Genomic DNA, 16279 nt, shown 5'->3' with positions numbered 1-16279 from the left:
GTATGGCACAGGTGCTAGAAAACACCAGCGTTTCAGTTTCAGAATAATGTGGCAGCCGTGTTTGGAACACATAAAGGTCGCTCCACTGCTCCCATTGGCACCTCTTTGCTTTGTTTCACACATTGCACCTGGATATTTGACAACACCACTCCAGGCAAAGTAAAAGAAGCCAGTCTGGTTTCTACATGCAGTTAACACACTGATTTTCCAGACAGCACAGTGCACTTGTTTTTATTAAACCCAAGTTGCTGCTTTGTGGTGAGAATTCTATTTTGCATGTTGCTGTATCATCCAATTAAAGTAATGCACCATGATTGCCAGTCTGTTACCCACAATTCCACACGGGGACTCTCCCCTGGTAACTCTTGTCAACACTTGTTAGTGTGACAAAAGGCTACAAATTAAGCTCTGTTAATTTAATGTTTTCTCACCGCGATCTAAATACCGAAAGAGGCCCTGAGCACAGCCGCAGCCCTTTGATTCACTGTACTTTATTTTGGTATAAATTTACATTCATTATTGTTTTCCTTTGGATGTGTAGCCCCCAATTAGCATGACGGCTCCATTAAAGCAGTCGACGCGTCGCCTTTAATTATCACAACAAAACACCTAGTGTCAGCTGGGGGAGAGGGGCTCTGTTGACACAAGCAGAGGGTATAAAATGTAATTAGCCATTCCTATCACATTTATGGTATTCAAATTGTTCCGAGTTTGCTCCCTTTGATCTTCTCTCTGCAATCCCCTAGATTTGTGTTCTGATCAAATGAGAATAAAGCCCGCTGCACAGGGAGAGGCTTTTACCTTTTTTATTTTCTCTCTCTTCTTTTTAGGCAAGGTCAGCCAGTTTATCCAATCACAACAGGAGGGTTCAGGCATCCATACCCGACTGCTCTCACCGTCAATGCATCCATGTCTAGGTGAGTTGCATACTATGAAGCGCATGCTTTTGAATGCAAACAGATGATATTTTTTCACATTCATTTTGAACGGTTTAGTATAACCCCACCCCTATTGTTTAATGAGTCAGAATCCTTATTTATTGCTGAAAGACTAGAATAGAAATGTTACTATCTGGTCATCTTTACAGTATATAAATCAATCAGTCAATCTTTATTTTATATAGCACCTTTCATAGTGGACATCCATCACAAAGCGCTTTACAAGATACAGTAGAAAACAATGCATACTACATTACAGTGAAAAACAATACATAATACATTGAATACAGTATATCCATACACTTGATCAGGGAGAGAACCCTTAATGACACGCCAAAGATTTTTAAAAGTGACAGCAAGCTTCAGAAGTGTCGCTTCCACCCCTTCAGGATGAAACCCTGCTAGATATCCAATGGCTTCTAGTTTATTTACCACTAGTCAGTAGAGCTGTTTAAATAGTCCCTAATTGCCCCTAATGTCCGATTTCCAGTGAAGTTAATTTAATTGGTGGAGTCTTAGAGTTTTATGATGGTCTGAAACAGTTAATGCATTTTGATAGTATGGAATTAAATGAGCCTGCATTTAATAGGCCAGGCTTCTCATCTCGGGAGACTGCAGGTTAGCATTTGTTCTTAAAACAGAGTAATGTCTTTTTATTAGAATAAAGAAATGCTGCTTTTGTCATATTTCCTCATCTTTTGCTTATAAGATTCTTTCCAGTTTTCAATACTCACCAATTCATTATGGAATTTGGCACAATTAAGAAAAGATTGCTTACCAGACTGGCTTATGCAGCTTATTGAAGCGTCAAATAGAATATGAGAAAGATAATCCTTAATGGAATTTAGTGGAATTACGGTACGAATAAAAAAAAGGAAATCTTAGTCTTACAAGCAGGGTTTGAGAAAGTCTAAGGTACACATTTTCTTCAAACAGTTTTCTAAAATCTTTAAGGAAAGCCAACTCATGTTGTACCTTGTATTCCCTTGATATACCATCTAACCAGGTACTAGGGTAAAAAAAAAGAAAAAAATCTACACAGCAAATTAAAGCCATTCTTTTGATATTGGGGTGAAAGAAGTACACGTCTATTATCTGTGTGACAGTTCTAGGAAATGTAGGCTCCTTGTCCTGTCCACGATAACCCTTTGATATGAATTCCATCCAGCAGCCTGACTGCAATTTTCTCAGAATTTAGTGACGGGTCATTATACTTTAAACACCGTGGAGAAGCCTGGACCTGGAATTAAACGGCACATGCTAGCACTCCTTTGTGCCACCCAATGACCCCCTTTGGATTGAGATGTTAGAGCTTCGGGGCCCTCAGCCTGCTAAATTGGTAGAAGAAGCTTCTCCCGACGAGGGCCGACTCTGAAATCAGCTCGCTTCAAAGAGACAGAATCATGTATAAACCATAATGTGGGTGCGCAGTGGCATTGGAGCTGGGAATAGAAAAAATGTATCAAGTGCATAGGGAGAATGAGGGAATAATGACAGACCTGCTGTAACTCAAGAGGGTTTTACTGCAGGAGAAGCATCCCCCCTCTGCTTGTGCATAAGAGACAGGTAGGCAGCGACACACACTTAACAGAAACATGTCAGTGATGAAGCAGAGCGCCAGGGTAGGAGAAACAAACCCCCGAGAGAGCTCCAGGAACTAAAAAAAATATTCTTCCTAGCAAGTTTTTGTTCATCATTATATTCTGTCTCCAAGCCATACAGCCAGACAGTGATGTATAATGAGCTGTTTAGAATTTTACATTTCTCTGAATTTGTGTGTGGCCACTGACAGAGCTTTCACTGAAAAGGTGTTTTATAGCCAGCGATCGCTGTATATACACCTGTTTTTAATACAGAAATGATTATTAGATCTTATTATATTGGTTATCTAGCTGCATTCAAGTGTGTGTGTGTGTGTGTGTGGGTATATATGTATATATATATAAAATGTAACCATTTCATGATAATACTATCATCACGCTTGATCCTAATTCAAAGTGTTTAAAATGTTAAGCAGTGTCAGTCTGTGTGGTAAACACTTGAGATTAAGGGTTTTACATAAGTGATTACAATACCTTTTGGTTGTATTTAACAATAAGCAATTCATTAATTGACAGATTGCATCATAAATGAGAGTGGGGTGGGTAAACTGTTCTCTACTCTGTAATAAGAAATTACAGGATTATTAAAGTTTAAAATAATCCTTTGGTAACCCAAAATTGAATATTTAATGGTGATCCATAATATTAATTCTGACTACAGTAATATTTTCAGTAGATTATAGTGCACATATTATTTGTATAGTTTGCATGGCTGAGCTGACTTGGGTACATACATGATGCGCACCACTTGTATAATACACACCTCATATATAACGCACAGCCTGTGGGTAACGCGCATGAATCCCCAGATTTGCAAAAGCATGTTCGTTACAGTGGTAGAATTACATTAAACATTTATTTGAAACTCTAAATCTTAAGTTTTTTTCCCATTTTACAAATGAAATGTATTATTGGGGTAGATGTTATTGCAAATGCATGTGTATTATTGATATGTTTAGTGTGTACAAGTATGTAATATTGTCATACACTGTCCTGCTGCATAGGATGCTTCCCTCTTGCTGACTCCAAGATGATAGACCTGTCAGATTACAGCAATGCTGTATGATAGGGAACACTGTAATGTCATGCCCGCCTCTACTTACCAATTTCCCCAGTAGACCGGCTCACTTCAGGGCTTGTTAACCTTTTATATAAGGACCAACCCCCTTTTTAACCCCCATCCCCTCCTGCCAGTTCTCGTCCCATGTAAGCTTTTTATCAGTGACTTGAGCTCAGAGCATGTCACCTAAGCAGGATTTTATATGGCTGCATATCTGACCAATTCTTCTCATAAGAATTGTGGTAAGAGTCCCCCAGAGCATAAGCACATAGATGCAGTGCACATTTTTCAAGCAGTGCATTGCTTGAATTTCATACGATACCCCCCAGCTTATGTGTCACGAAAGCACTGTGTTGTCTTTGGAAACCACATACCATCCTAAGGCTGTTGTCTGAAGTAAACTTCAAAATGGCAGAATGGTGTATCTTACCAGTATTATCAAGGGCTGTTGCATAGAAAAGCCACAAGGCTTTGTCTGGCTTGGGTTATTGTATCATACAATAATGCTATAATATAGGATAAAACAGAATACAATTGTGTTGTCTTGTTTTGTCATTTTGATAATGCTGGGTTGTCATTGCTATTCACTAGTAATTAAGGGAGGCATTGAGAATTTAGTGACAATATTACCAGATTCGTGAAGTTTAATTAATCCTGTTAATTAACTGTGACAGCTTGCATATGCTTGCACTGCATTCAGTAATGTGTAACTGTGCTCATCTCTTCTGCCTCATTCATTTTTATTCTGACGATTTACACAGTTTTCTCAACTCTAGGTTTCCACCACACATGGTCCCGCCACACCATAGTTTACACACGACAGGGATTCCTCATCCAGCTATAGTCACGCACTCCGTCAAACAAGAGTCTTCCCAGAGCGACATTGGTTCTCTCAACAGCTCGTAAGTCCTCACTTTTCTTAAAACATATCTTGTGTTAATAATATTAAACATTGTTTATTTTTTGGTGTTATGTTGTGTTTAGCACTGGACTGTTGTAGGTAACATTTGACCTATTTTAGACAGTAGTACATTAAAAACTTCACAGCTTTTTAACACCTAATTTAAGTTGTAGAAATGTATTGCTGTGTACAAGAAAGATTCTTGTGAATGTAATATACTTTAAATACTACTACTACTGATTATTATTATTATTATTATTATTATTATTATTATTATTATTATTATTATTATTATTATTATTATTATTATTATTTTTTTTACCTCAACTCACTTTGTTTCACCTTTATTGTTAAATAACATGTTTATATTCATAAAACATATTAATCTATTCCAATATAAAATGATTTATCCTGTTGTTCTGATACTGTGATGCTGTTCTCCTCTTCTAATAACACACTTGCACCTAACCTATACATTCTCCTCCTTTCAACAGAAAACATCAGGACCAAAAAAAGGAGGACGAGAAGAAGAAACAGCCTCACATCAAGAAACCTTTGAATGCATTTATGTTGTATATGAAGGAAATGAGAGCGAAAGTAGTGGCGGAATGCACGCTGAAAGAAAGCGCGGCTATCAATCAAATTCTTGGACGGAGGGTAAGGAGCCCTTTCTCATTGGTGGCCCATGTAATAGGAAGCCTTGACCAGATATACATCATACTGGATCAGAATCTAATAGTACCGGTGGATGGTGTAAAACGCCAAGTGTTTCAGAACATGACTTTATCCCATGCCCCTAATGTTGATTAGTTAATGTGCTATAAAGTAAACCCCACTGCCTCATATAGTAATGTTAGATACACATACATTTTGGAAGACCCAGCAAGCTCTGTATTCTCACAGTACATAAAGTAGTACTCTGTAGTAAATTGCTCATAACCTTTTGCTCGCTACATTGTTTTATGATTTGCTACGTTCTCCATGGAATATATTGAACTGCCTGATCCAGATCTTTATTTGATGATTATTATTATTATTAATACTTTTTTTTGTTTATTTTTTTCCCTCAGTGGCATGCGCTGACTAGAGAAGAACAGGCTAAATACTATGAGCTGGCAAGAAAGGAACGGCAGCTCCACATGCAGCTGTACCCCGGCTGGTCAGCAAGAGACAACTATGTAAGTTTAAAACAAGTAATGCAATCGTTTCTTTTACAGACGCGTTGCTCTCTGTTAGTGATTGTACTTGTCTGACAGAATGCTGGTGCTGATGTAAAGCACTGGAAGGGTGTACTGGCTTTCCGATGCATGCAATTCATAGGGGTTATTTGCATTATTTTGGGTCATTAAACTGCTTTATTTAGCTCTTCTTCTGCCTTGAGTAAAATTGAAATACAATCTGGGTTTGTGGTGAGATCCTGCAGTAACAAGAATAGTGCAGAATGACCCGTATTCAGTTAGTGTACATGCTGTGAACAGGCAACATGGGGATCATTACTCCTTAATCGGGTGTAGAGGGCTTGTGCAGCGTGCCAATCAAAGCAAAACTGTGAAACTTAAATCATACGCCTTTGTACATATAGGTGTTTGAACCTGGGCAACAGCTACACCTTGAGGCAAAACGCTGTACACTTGCTAGAACAATCCTGGACTTGGTGTAATAATCTGTGATATTCAGATAAAAGGACAAGGCACTTAGAATAGCACCTAATATTATTAAAAGGGGTCCCCTCATCAGGCTTGGAAACCTTTGGTGGCGCTGCATTCGGGCACTTCCTGCTGTAGGACAAGGCACTGTTAAGCACTTCCCTGGTTACATCGCCGTAACGCACGGCATCCTGGGTTGTTTAGGTTGCAGCTTCGCTAAGAGCTCACCCATGTGGGTTTGATGTAAGGAGAAACCCATGCCCACCCTGCTGTTATCAGACAGGTCAAGTAACCAAAAAAACAAAGGAGTGAGAAAAAAAGAAAGTTGTTGGGGTCGGGTGGCTGTTCAAGGCCTCTTATAAAAGTGTGCTTTCTGTGGCTTGTATTTTCTCATGTGTCCATGTTTGTGCAAAATAATAACTAAGGTTGCTGTCTATTTCTGTGTTTTTTGGGGGGAAACCAGGGGAAAAAAAAGAAGAGAAAAAGGGATAAGCAGCAAGGAGAGGCCAATGGTAAGTAAGCAGCCGTTATCTCTTCTGATAGAAGATACCAGTCATGTGTCAGACTTGAGACAGCTCAGAGATGAAAGGCTAGGCTTCTGCCTGGCACGTTGTGTATCTGGTTGCTAGCTAGCGCATCAGTTAAAAGTGATCATGTAATACCTGTTACTACCCTTTTTCTTAAACGCTAATACACCTTGCCAATGCATGAACAAGACCATGACAATGTGAGCTACGGGTTTTTTTGTGTTTTATTTTTTTTTACTGCAACAGCTATATTGAAATAGTGTTCTTATTTTGTATTAAAGTTATTTTTTGTATTAATGCCTGTGTGCGTGCTAAAGGTTTGTTTTGCTTCTCTTTGTGTTCTGTGCCTATATTTTCTGGTGCATGCTTTACAATGACGGTCACCCCCATCTTAAATTAAGGAGGTTTGCTCATTTTGGGTTTTTTATTTTTTGATAGTTTTTCTGCGTTACACAGATACTGCATCGCTAACCCATCATTGCAGCCCATACGAGTCGAGATGCGCTTTTGAAGGCCTGTATTTTGTTCTTTTTTTCAGAACACAGAGAATATTTTCCAAACCCATGCCTTTCACTTCCTCCGATTACAGGTGCTAATGTCATTCTGAGTCCTTCGATTGCTAACTGTATTTTATTTTTTGTTTCATTTCTTATATATATATATTTTTTTTTTTTATTGAAGGAGATTTTCACATATGTAACAATGAAAAGTCATTTTGAAAAAATGCTAAATGATTTATCTGTTTTTTGTTGTTTTTTTTTTCAAATATATATTTTTTTGCATAGAAGTACAAATGGAAGTACAATAATGTATTTTATTTCTGTAAAGTTACAGATTTAAATAAAATAAATAAGAAAATCTCCAATTGGCAAATTGAATATGCAGTATTACTTTTGAAGTGACTGATTTTATTATATATGTTTTTTAAAATAAATGAAAAAAGGTATTTTTGCAGATAATATCCAGTTGTAAACCTCCTTAATCTAACTGCTTAGTAGAGCTCCTATCTTTTTTTAAAAGCACATATATGCAGATAACCTGCCTTGCCCTTTCAGCTTTTACATTTAAAGAAAAGCTACTAATTTTGGTCTGATCCTTGCTAACTTTATGCTGCCTAATGCTTTCTCAGCTGGCACTAACATGCCGTATTTTGCAGTCTGCTTGCTTCTACTTGCACATTTCTTTCTCAAATGTAAAACCCAAACCATATATTGCAGAACAGTAACCAAAGCTGCAATGCCCCATGTTATTAATTTAACAAACTGGCTTTTAAAGTTTAATGATTTAAAAACAATCTTTTTTTTTTTTATTTTATACACTACTTGATTTGCTAAGGAACTAACCAATCTTACAGTAGTATTACGTAATGGGCAGTCCTTTAGAAAAAGGGATACTGCAGCTTTAATTGCCACATTAAAAAAAAATATATATATATATATATATATAAAAATAAAAAAGGGTACTTTTTAAAAAAAATTATTGGTAAACCAATTCATGCATTCCCTTTATTTTTTCTTTATTTCTCTCTCTTTCTCTTCCTTTTCTGCTCGCTTTTCTCTCCAAATCGTTCAGACCTGAGCGCTCCTAAGAAATGCCGAGCGCGCTTTGGCCTTGATCAACAGAATAACTGGTGCGGCCCGTGCAGGTGTGTATAGTACTCCCAGACTTGCTATGGCTAGTTGCAGCTGGTTCAAAATTGGTACTTTCTCCTTTCTGGGCCTTTTTTATTTATTTACCCCCCTCTGCGACCTGTTGGTGAGCTATCCCAAACTGCATTTCCACAGATTTCAAAATGTGCACAGGCATTCTTGAGTTGCAGGTCTTCAGTATGTTTTGAGGTATAAAAAAAACTAACAAAATTCACCCTAAAAATCTGTCGTCCGCCCCCGCCAGAGCCTGGAGTACCTGTATTGGTGTTGGTTTGGAGAGTTTGACCATTGATTGACGATGGTTTTGTTTGGGGGGCGGGATGGAGAGGGGTGGATTTGTCTGGTCAGGGGAGATTACCAATGAATGCCGCTGAAACACTAGCTGTAGCTAGTTGTCACAGCCAATGACCAGTGTCCACTGTTTTTTGTTTTTTTTTGTATTTTTGTTTTTACCTTTGGTTAACAGATGCAAATACCCCAAAGAAGTGTCGTGCATTGTTCGGTCTTGACCAGCAGAGTTTATGGTGCAAACCATGCAGGTATATTCCCAATAGGAATGGGGGACTGAGATTAAACAAGAAGAAATATCTTTCTGTATGTGTGCCTTTTTCCATGCAAATTAACTGCTAACACACTGTCACCCCTTTGCTTTGTACAGTCTATCGCTATAACGTAGCAATTCCCTGTTGTTTCTTTAAGTAATAATTCTACTGTAGTAGAAACTGGCTGAGTAAATACATGTACAAACTCTGTTGGTGTTATTATGCTTAATTAAGGTGTAATTATCGTGGCAGTAACGTCTTATCTCAAGCGTTTGCCTTATCAACATTATCACAGCCTCTCCCACCCCAATGATGTCATTGCCCACATTCTAAAACCTTGACTTATGTACTTGTTTATTGCTTATCATTTTAAGATATGAATATATTTAAATTACAATGCACATCAAATACATGACTGCTGCTTTCCAGAACCTGTGCAGTTGGTCATGTGACCTATTTTCAGCTAGACCATTGGGCAGATACATTTTTAACTGCTACACAGGAAGTAATTAGTATCCCAAACAAGCAAATAACCAAATGGTATATTTGTAGTAATACAGCCATTGTATCCTGCAAGTTATGTTGCCATGTTCCATTTTTGTAAGAATTGAAGAAGAGATTTGGAGCACTGCTTTTTTATTTTCAGTTTAAGTGCCTAAGAATTACACATTTAATTATGCTTGTACACATATATTCCAAGTTCATTTATTGAATTTATTAAAACATTTCTCCCCTGAGGAATTACGTCTCATTTCCAAGTCTGGTATGCAGACAGGAAAAACAACACGCAAACATTCTGCAGTGCCTCAGTATGTACAAGGCTTAATTATACAATTATAAAGTTAAATGATTATGCGATTAACTTCTAAAGTATATTTAGAGAACCCCATATGAATATTAAGCAGGATTGAGAGTACTGGTTGGGGGGAAAAAAGGGGTTCAGCAAACATACCACTTTGCTATGTAAAAGTGGTAGTTTTAAAAACTTTAACCAAAAAAAAAAAAAAAAAAAAAAATCTAATTTCAGAAGGTCCAGGCATCAACCAGCCACTTCCTACTTCAGTTAAAACACGCTCTGTTTCACCTTGCTCTTGCACCTCTGGTAACCCTAGTTAACCTGTTTTTCATTTTGTCAATGTTATTTTTGGTGGAGGGAACAAAGTGATTTTTCCTTCTCGGTGGACACACCCTCCCCATCTTATCTGACGTAGTTAAAATCTCTTATTTCTTTGTTCTGATACAAGCAGTCTTTGAATTTGGAATATTTTCATGGTAGGTATTTGTTTCTGCTAAGTAATACCCTTCTCTGTGTGATGCTTGCTGTCTTTCATGCGTTGTCGTGTTCTGTGTTGTGCGGTCTCTCAAGCTGCCACCTGTATAAAGAGGAAGGCTTGCGTCATCGTTGTCAGTTCATTGTCTTTGTCAGTCTACCCTCCTAAAAGCACAGCACAGACCACACCCGTTTCCAACCAGAAAGTGAGCAGCACATTCTAGGCTTGAAAAGGTCAACCTGTGCTGTGTAAAAAGAACCTGAGAGACTGGGTCCCAGGCCTCATTGAGCACTCAATTATTCACACTGTACACGTTCTGTGGTTTCACTGAAACTTACTTTCAGGTACAACTTGCAACTGCCAGGTTGTTTGTAACCTTACCTGCTGAAATATATATTTTTGAATTTTTTTTTTTTTTTACTGAGATGCATTTACTTTTCAAACCAATATTTGCAAAACCGGAGAATGCATTCCCATGCTAGGATTTTTTTATGTGTACTGAAGAATTATATTCGGACTGATCTTGTCCATGTGATTTTTTTTTTTTTTTTTTTTTTTTTTTTTTTTTAGCATTAAACTTAGCACAATAAATAAATAAACTGTCCTACTTTTTTTTTTTGTTTTTTTTTTTTTTTTTTTTTTTAAATAAATAGAACTCGCATCTACAGCTGAGTGACATGTCTCTGTCTCTGTGGGTTAGCGCATTTAGCCATTGCTTATAGGCCCTGTCCAGCTCAAGGTGTACTCCCAGTGAATGATTCTGTGCTCTTCATTCTCATTCAAAGATTTCGGTAATGATCTCATGACCATTAAATATTAAGGTAGCATGAGACTGCATTTCATGTGCTGTGACGTTCTTCTTTCATTGCCTGAGCCTTTCTTGTTGAGTAGATGGGCCTCTGTGCTAATCGCCCCCATCACTTTTGTCCTTTTGCATGCTTCTTACTTTAGCAATCCTAACCGTGCTCTAATTGTTAATTAGCTCAGCCGGAGGTATACAATAGCTGTACTTTCATTTGCTGTCAAATAGTTCTTTCCTTCATTCATGTTTAATGTAATTTGTATTCAGTGTATAAACAAAATGAACCTTTTACACAATTTATTTTCTTTTCATTATTCAGCCATTAGCTGTAGCCATGCATTTAATAATTACAATAATTGTGTTTTTGACTTTATTTTATCAAATACAAACCTGGTGGGTTTTGTGAGGAATTAACCTCTATTAGATCCTTTTGCTGATTTATCTATCACCAAGAAGTGACCCCATTTTTTGGAAGCTGTTCTCTAAAAATACACTTAATGCAGCTGTCAGGATGTAGCCGTCTGATTTAGAAAAGTAGCCATCAGGCTTCCATAGTTTACAGCCTGCAGCAATTTGTTTTTTCTAGATAATAGTTTCTGTGAACTTTCTGTTCAGCTGTGAGTCTGATAGCTTCAGGTAGAGGGATAATTCCCTTAGAATTCCTTCAGCTTGCAAAATCTGGTCCAAATACCTTGAAAAACTTGTATATCCACTCCTTATATAAGTTCGCTTTTTGGTTGGCACCAAGGGCTAGGTTCAGAAAAAAAGGCTTTGAGGACTTTTTTTTTTTTTTTTTTTTTTTTTTTTTTTCTGTATGGGCAATTAGAAATTTCAGAGGGGCTAGTATTTCACTAGGGAAGTGAAAAGGAGTGGGGTAGTTTTCATAATGTTATTGCCTTTTTATGAAAATGTCAGGGTGAGGCAAAATTTGCTATGCTGAGCTGCATTCTGAATCATAAGTACTGAGCAGTCCAGTGGAAAATGCTAAGAAAATCAGACAGCTTTACGAAAGGAGAATTCCATTTTTATATGGTGACTTTACTAGGGTCTGTGTTGAGCTCATCAACTTGATCTTTTCACCATTTTTTTTTGTTGTTGCTTTGCTCTAATACAGCATATCATACATACTATACCCCCCCCCCCCCCCTACCCCCACCCCTTTTTAACTTTCTTTTCCAACTGTTGCTCACCTTTTTTGTAAAAACTGCATGAACACTTCTAGTGTAGCATGAACTGACCCTGCAGGCTTATGTGGCTCTAACAAAACTGTGTTCCAACACGTCCCTCTCTGGCCCGACTCCTCAATGCTTGTTGATATGGGTACATGGGTATGGGCTGGGTATGACTTGAGAAACGATTTTCTTACCAGAATCCCTCATTTTAATGTAATTCTTAATAGGAATAATACGTTTTCTTTTTGCTTGTTTTGTTTTTAAATTGAATTTATAAAACAGTTTAGTACCAGCTCAAGACATCCATGCATTAAATGCCTTGTGTATTGTCGGGTGCAAGAGAGAAGATTTTTACACTGTCCCTTAGTCCAAGGAACGATGGGAGCTTGATGATGAATGTAAGGGTGTCATTGTGTTGGTGCTCCCTCTGTGGCATCATCCTCATATAAAGAATTCATCTGGCTTCTGCAATCTTAAAAGTAATGTAGTCAGCTCCCAGTGCATCCAGTAAAGGTGCTCCGTGTGGAGTGCAGGATGCGCTCTATAGCCTGGAGATCGCAAGTTCCAATCCAAGCTATGTCATCAACGACCATAGCCGCGGGGTTCCTCGGGGGAGGCACACAATTGGCCTCCCCATAGGATAAAACAAATAATAATTGGGCATTCCAAATTGAGAGGAGAACCATGGTAAAAACCATTGGTAACAACTACATTCAAAAATAAATAAATAGGGCATTAATGCTAGTAGCATATTGATGTTAAATTCAAATGTGACTAACTGATCAGCTGCTTGGCCCCAATAGCTTATACTCAGTTTATATGTATGTGTTGTAGGGAGTTCTCCAACCATTGCACCCACCCTTCCATAGTAGACACTGTGGGCCTGTAACCCTTCTGGAAACTGAGATTAGACTTTACAAGAAAAAATAAGTGTTGTATTGTGGCAGGCTGGTTTGAAGATCGGTGGTGATTAACTCAAGGAGCCTGAGACATTCTTTATCTTTTTGGTAAGGGATCTTACCAAAAACCAGCTGGGATCTGGACCTAGCAAAGCAGTGAGACAAATAAAGACATGGCAGTGTGTCGTTTCTGTACTAAAACAGATATCTTTAGGGGAAGGCAGTCCATATTATCTTGGTTTTTCTAGCCTCCTCACATCTCTCAGTAACAACAGGCTGCACTCTTACTGTGCAACACGCTGACTGTCAGGTTTGACTGCACCTTCGTTTAAACAATGTTTAACTGCTTTAGAAAAGAACTGTGGGCAACTGTCCATGTTAGCGTGGCTAACTGAGACACAAGTATGTCATGAGAGTGAAGTCCTTTGGAACGGAGTCCTTAGTGATGGTTTTGTTACAGAGCCGCAGGCAGTAGAACCAGTTATTCTCGTTGTTTTACAACATTTCCTTTTTTCTACCTGTTTTCATTTCTGCTTCCACCCCCTGTCCTGTTCACTCTTCTTATTCTCAATTGGATGTGGTTGCTGACAGAAAAGTGGGATTACTTCCTGGTGATTTACCTTTAATCTTTCATTTAAAGTTTAGGGTTTTTTTTTTCAGACTAAACAATAACTTAAACAAATGTAATATAGTCATCACCTTGTTTGGCTTGTTTTATTTAGTGGATAAGTTCTACATCATAATTATGGTCTTAGACATTTATATAGAAAGAGAGAGTATTATTATTATTATTATTATTTTATTTATTTTCTTTGGCAGCTTCTCTGCTGTCCCCACAACGTCCTGTGTTTACAGATAATTGTTTCCCTGTTTCTAGGAGAAAAAAAAAGTGCATTCGCTACATACAAGGTGAAGGCAGCTGTGCCAGCCCACCCTCTTCAGATGGAAGCTTATTAGATTCTCCTCCCTCTTCACCTTCCCTGCTAGCCTCCCCCTCACAAGACTCTAAACCACAGACTGAACAAATGCACCCTCTTTCACTGACTATGAAACCTGATTCCTTGGCCCACCTTTCAATGCCACCATCGTTAGCTAGATTGGAAAACTATGCCAGCAAGACCGGCACCCAGAATGGGGCATTGGAGCACCAAGCCGCCACATCACAACAGCCTGCATCCTTGCCACTGGCAAGGCCATCCACGTCCTTGTTGCGTTCCCATAACCTGCTCACTGGCTCACAAGCCCAGCCTCTTTCGCTTGTAACCAAGTCTGTAGATTAGCATTTTAGCTTTAGTCTTTGGTGTCCTTTTTTTAATTTTAATTTTTTAACCTTTTTCTGTTTCTGCCGTACGGCTATAAATCTGAATGTTTTATAAAGTTCATTGGTCAATATTTGACCCATCATTTCAAGTTTTTGAAAAATAAATAAATAAATAAAACTTTGATTTCTGCAAACCTATTAATGTGTTAAAACAAAGAGCATAACTGTTATGTAGTTCCAATAGGTAAGATACATTTCAAAGACTGAAATAAAAATTAGAGATATAAAAAAATAAAGTAGCTCTTCCTGAAGGAGTTGGTTCTTCTTTATTATTTGTATTAAATATGAGCTTGTGAACCAATCATTTTACATCTGTTCAGAGGCACGATGAATGCAGTGCCATTTCTTTCATTGTGCGGAACAACTTTTATTGTGATGTTACTTGTTATTGTTTAAATGTACAGAAATATTTTGGGGTGTTAATATGCATTGTTCCATGGCGTTGTTGTTTGGGGGTGTGGGTTGGGAGGGGGTGGGTTAGGAAGAAGTCACAGTGCTGAAGGACCAGTAGTATTTATTGCTTTAGAGATTGCTTGTTGTATCATGTATGTTGTCCCTTTTTAAATATTGTTTTCTTATCTTAATACATTGTATAAAGACTTTTTTTCTTAGCGTAAGCAACTTCTATATATAAAATAAGTCATTTGTAAAGGATTTTTAAAATGTGTTTTTTTTTGTTTGTTTTTTTTCCTGAATGAAACATGGTTGCCACCAAATGGGCAGAATAGATACTTTTAAGGAAGAGATGTGCACAGCATTACTTTAAAAGCTAAAATATAATAAGCCATTATACAAACTAAACTTGAATGCATTGGGGAAGGTGTCTTCAAGAGTGATATATGTCTAAAACCCTTAAGACTAGTGTCTTCTCTTTACAAGGCTGTAGACTTGTGTACAGATTTCCGTGCCAAACTTGTGGTAATCTTCTTCTCCCCACGTTAATGCTGTCGTTTTCTTTTAACCCTATTTTTTTGCTGTGACGTTACATAGATTGCTATGTATGTAGTATAAATGTTTCTATAACAGATGTGTTTGTTAGCAGATTGTCAAATAATAAAACTAAACTAAATAAAGAGGTGTACACCCCAAAAGGGCCAAATTATGTATATTAGGAGATTCATAAAAAAGGAAAAAACACAGACTGCCACTTTTAAGTACACTGCTACATATAGGTAGATAGGCATGTTGATGTTGCAAACGGCTGTAAAAAGCTACAAGAAACTCCATTCGGTGCCATTGTAGTTTACATGAAACAGCTGTAACCTGTCTCGGTTTTCTTTGGTTTACTAAGATGCTAATGATGACATTTTTGTGAATAGTTTGAATGTTTCCTAACGGCTGTGATGTTCCTGTTCTATTTTATGCTCTTATTATTTTTTTTTTTTTATTTTTTTTTTTTTTTAATGGTTTAAAAACCATTTTTTGTTATGAATAAATGTTCATGCTGTACAGTATCTGTAGCATGCAGTTCTGGATTAATAAAAGCAACTTAGTATGTGCAGATAAATCACTGTCATTTGTCTTTTTGTGGATTCAAACTTATTCTTTCAGTGCACATCAATGAAGAACAAAATGTGGAATGAAAAAATATATATATTAGAGGTCTGCACGGGTACCCGAAAACCTGGGTACCCGTCTGGTTTTAAATTACCCGACACTACCCGGGTCTCTCTTTACTACCCCGGTATCGATTTATTAATTTGAAAACTAAGAAAATGTAGAAAATATGACAATACGAGTTGTAAGCGCAGGTCTCTGGCCGGCGTAATAAAGACAGCATTAAAACAAGCTTTTGAATTGAGCCTTTTCTTAACTGACAGGATATCAGTGTTTTACAGAAAACAACAACACACAGCGAGCAGTAAGTTCACCTCAATAATATGAACTGCGGCGACTATTCTCAGGAACTAAATTAGAAAGAAAGCAACATAAAATCCTGTTTGGTTTATG

At 37.6% G+C, this 16279-nt stretch overlaps 1 protein-coding gene across 38 annotated transcripts in view; it reads left to right on the top strand.

Moving 5' to 3' along the window:
• The window catches only part of LOC121325528 (transcription factor 7-like 2), an 87976-nt gene extending 72146 nt beyond the window's left edge, over positions 1 to 15830 (top strand). For 7 of the 38 annotated variants that reach the window (XM_041268112.1, XM_041268098.1, XM_041268105.1 and 4 more), the window contains 8 exons: positions 831 to 917; positions 4361 to 4501; positions 4995 to 5157; positions 5571 to 5678; positions 6598 to 6658; positions 7212 to 7262; positions 8246 to 8318; positions 13886 to 15830. In XM_041268112.1, coding sequence (XP_041124046.1) covers positions 831 to 917; positions 4361 to 4501; positions 4995 to 5157; positions 5571 to 5678; positions 6598 to 6658; positions 7212 to 7262; positions 8246 to 8318; positions 13886 to 14288 — 1087 coding nt within the window. In that variant the 3' untranslated portion in view covers positions 14289 to 15830. Of the gene's footprint in view, positions 1 to 830; positions 918 to 4360; positions 4502 to 4994; positions 5158 to 5570; positions 5679 to 6597; positions 6659 to 7211; positions 7263 to 8245; positions 8319 to 8788; positions 8863 to 10111; positions 10135 to 13885 lie in introns of those variants that run through there. The other 31 variants (XM_041268101.1, XM_041268119.1, XM_041268109.1 and 28 more) reach the window with 21 other exon arrangements.
• The last annotated feature ends 449 nt before the right edge of the window (positions 15831 to 16279 follow it).

This window comes from Polyodon spathula, chromosome 13 (assembly GCF_017654505.1).
Source record: "Polyodon spathula isolate WHYD16114869_AA chromosome 13, ASM1765450v1, whole genome shotgun sequence".
Taxonomy (NCBI): domain Eukaryota; kingdom Metazoa; phylum Chordata; class Actinopteri; order Acipenseriformes; family Polyodontidae; genus Polyodon; species Polyodon spathula.
Note: the sequence above shows the minus strand (reverse complement) of the source record. Positions and strands in the feature narration are given on the sequence as shown.